Source organism: Antrostomus carolinensis, unplaced genomic scaffold (genome assembly GCF_000700745.2).
Source record: "Antrostomus carolinensis isolate BGI_N321 unplaced genomic scaffold, ASM70074v2 scaffold40229, whole genome shotgun sequence".
Taxonomy (NCBI): domain Eukaryota; kingdom Metazoa; phylum Chordata; class Aves; order Caprimulgiformes; family Caprimulgidae; genus Antrostomus; species Antrostomus carolinensis.
The window spans coordinates 1-1,172 of NW_010337179.1; the positions used below are offsets into that span (position 1 = coordinate 1).

General features: G+C 50.1%; 1 protein-coding gene across 1 annotated transcript; it reads left to right on the forward strand.

The window, feature by feature from the left end:
• Window positions 1-25: 25 nt before the first annotated feature.
• NKX2-1 (NK2 homeobox 1) lies at window positions 26-864 on the forward strand. The gene has a single exon (XM_010175097.2). The coding sequence runs from the start codon at window positions 57-59 to the stop codon at window positions 714-716; it is 660 nt and encodes a 219-aa protein (XP_010173399.1). The 5' UTR covers window positions 26-56; the 3' UTR covers window positions 717-864.
• Window positions 865-1,172: the final 308 nt, after the last annotated feature.

The window sequence follows — 1,172 nt, forward strand, 5'->3', positions numbered from 1 at the left end:
GAGCCGAGCCGAGCCGCCTAAACCGTGCCGCCTTCTCCCTTGCAGTCTCCCGCTTCATGGCGCCGTCCTCGGGCATGAACATGGGCGGCATGGGCAGCCTCGGCTCCCTGGGAGACGTGAGCAAGAGCATGGCCCCGCTCCAGAGCACGCCGCGCAGGAAACGGAGGGTCCTTTTCTCCCAGGCCCAGGTTTACGAGCTGGAGAGAGGTGTCAAGCAGCAGAAATACCTCTCCGCCCCGGAGAGGGAACATCTAGCCAGCATGATACATCTCACGCCGACTCAGGTCAAAATCTGGTTCCAGAACCACCGCTACAAGATGAAGCGCCAGGCCAAAGACAAGGCTGCGCAGCAGCAGATGCAACAGGAGAACGGCTCCTGCCAGCAGCAGCAGTCTCCCAGGAGGGTGGCCGTGCCAGTGCTTGTGAAGGATGGCAAGCCCTGCCAAGCAGGCTCCAACACACCCACGGCAGCGATCCAGAGCCATCAGCAGCAGGCAGCTACGACGATCACGGTGGCTACCAATGGCAACAGCCTCGGACAGCATCAGAGCCACCAGACAAACAGTGCGGGGCAGTCTCCAGACATGGGACAGCACTCGGCCAGCCCTTCTGCTCTGCAGAGCCAAGTCTCCAGTTTGTCTCACCTAAACTCTTCTACTTCTGACTATGGCACTGCCATGTCTTGCTCCACCTTGCTATACGGTAGGACCTGGTGAAAGGATTAAACAAAGCAAAAGGAAAAAAAAAAGGAAAAGAAAAAAAGAAAAAAAAGAGCAGATTTTCCCAGTCACACAAATCTCTGTCCTGTCCAAACTACTGGGTGTTTTTATTTTCTTTTTTTCTTTCTTTTTTTAACACATTTTTTTTTTTTTTTTCGTTTTACTGAGTGGTTCTCTGAGGACCTCTAAGAGAGAGAGAGACTTTTTTTTGTTGTTCGATTTTGTTGTTAGTCTTGATGGTTTTGGGTCTTTTTTCTTTTTTTCTTTTTTCTTTTTTTCTTTTTTTTCCCCAAGGTTGTTGTATGGGGTGTTAAAAGAAAATTCTGACTAATAACCACGGAGCAGTCTGCAGAAAGGGGACCATCGTTAGTCATGGTCCGAAGGCTTGGATTTCAGATGTACACTTTGCCAGAGTTTAGGACTTGCATGTAAATATAGAGATTTTGGGGGGAT

Bases quoted from the DNA above. Each gene is read 5' to 3' on its own strand.
- NKX2-1 (XM_010175097.2), top strand. From the start codon at position 57: ATGGCGCCGTCCTCGGGCATGAACATGGGCGGCATGGGCAGCCTCGGC.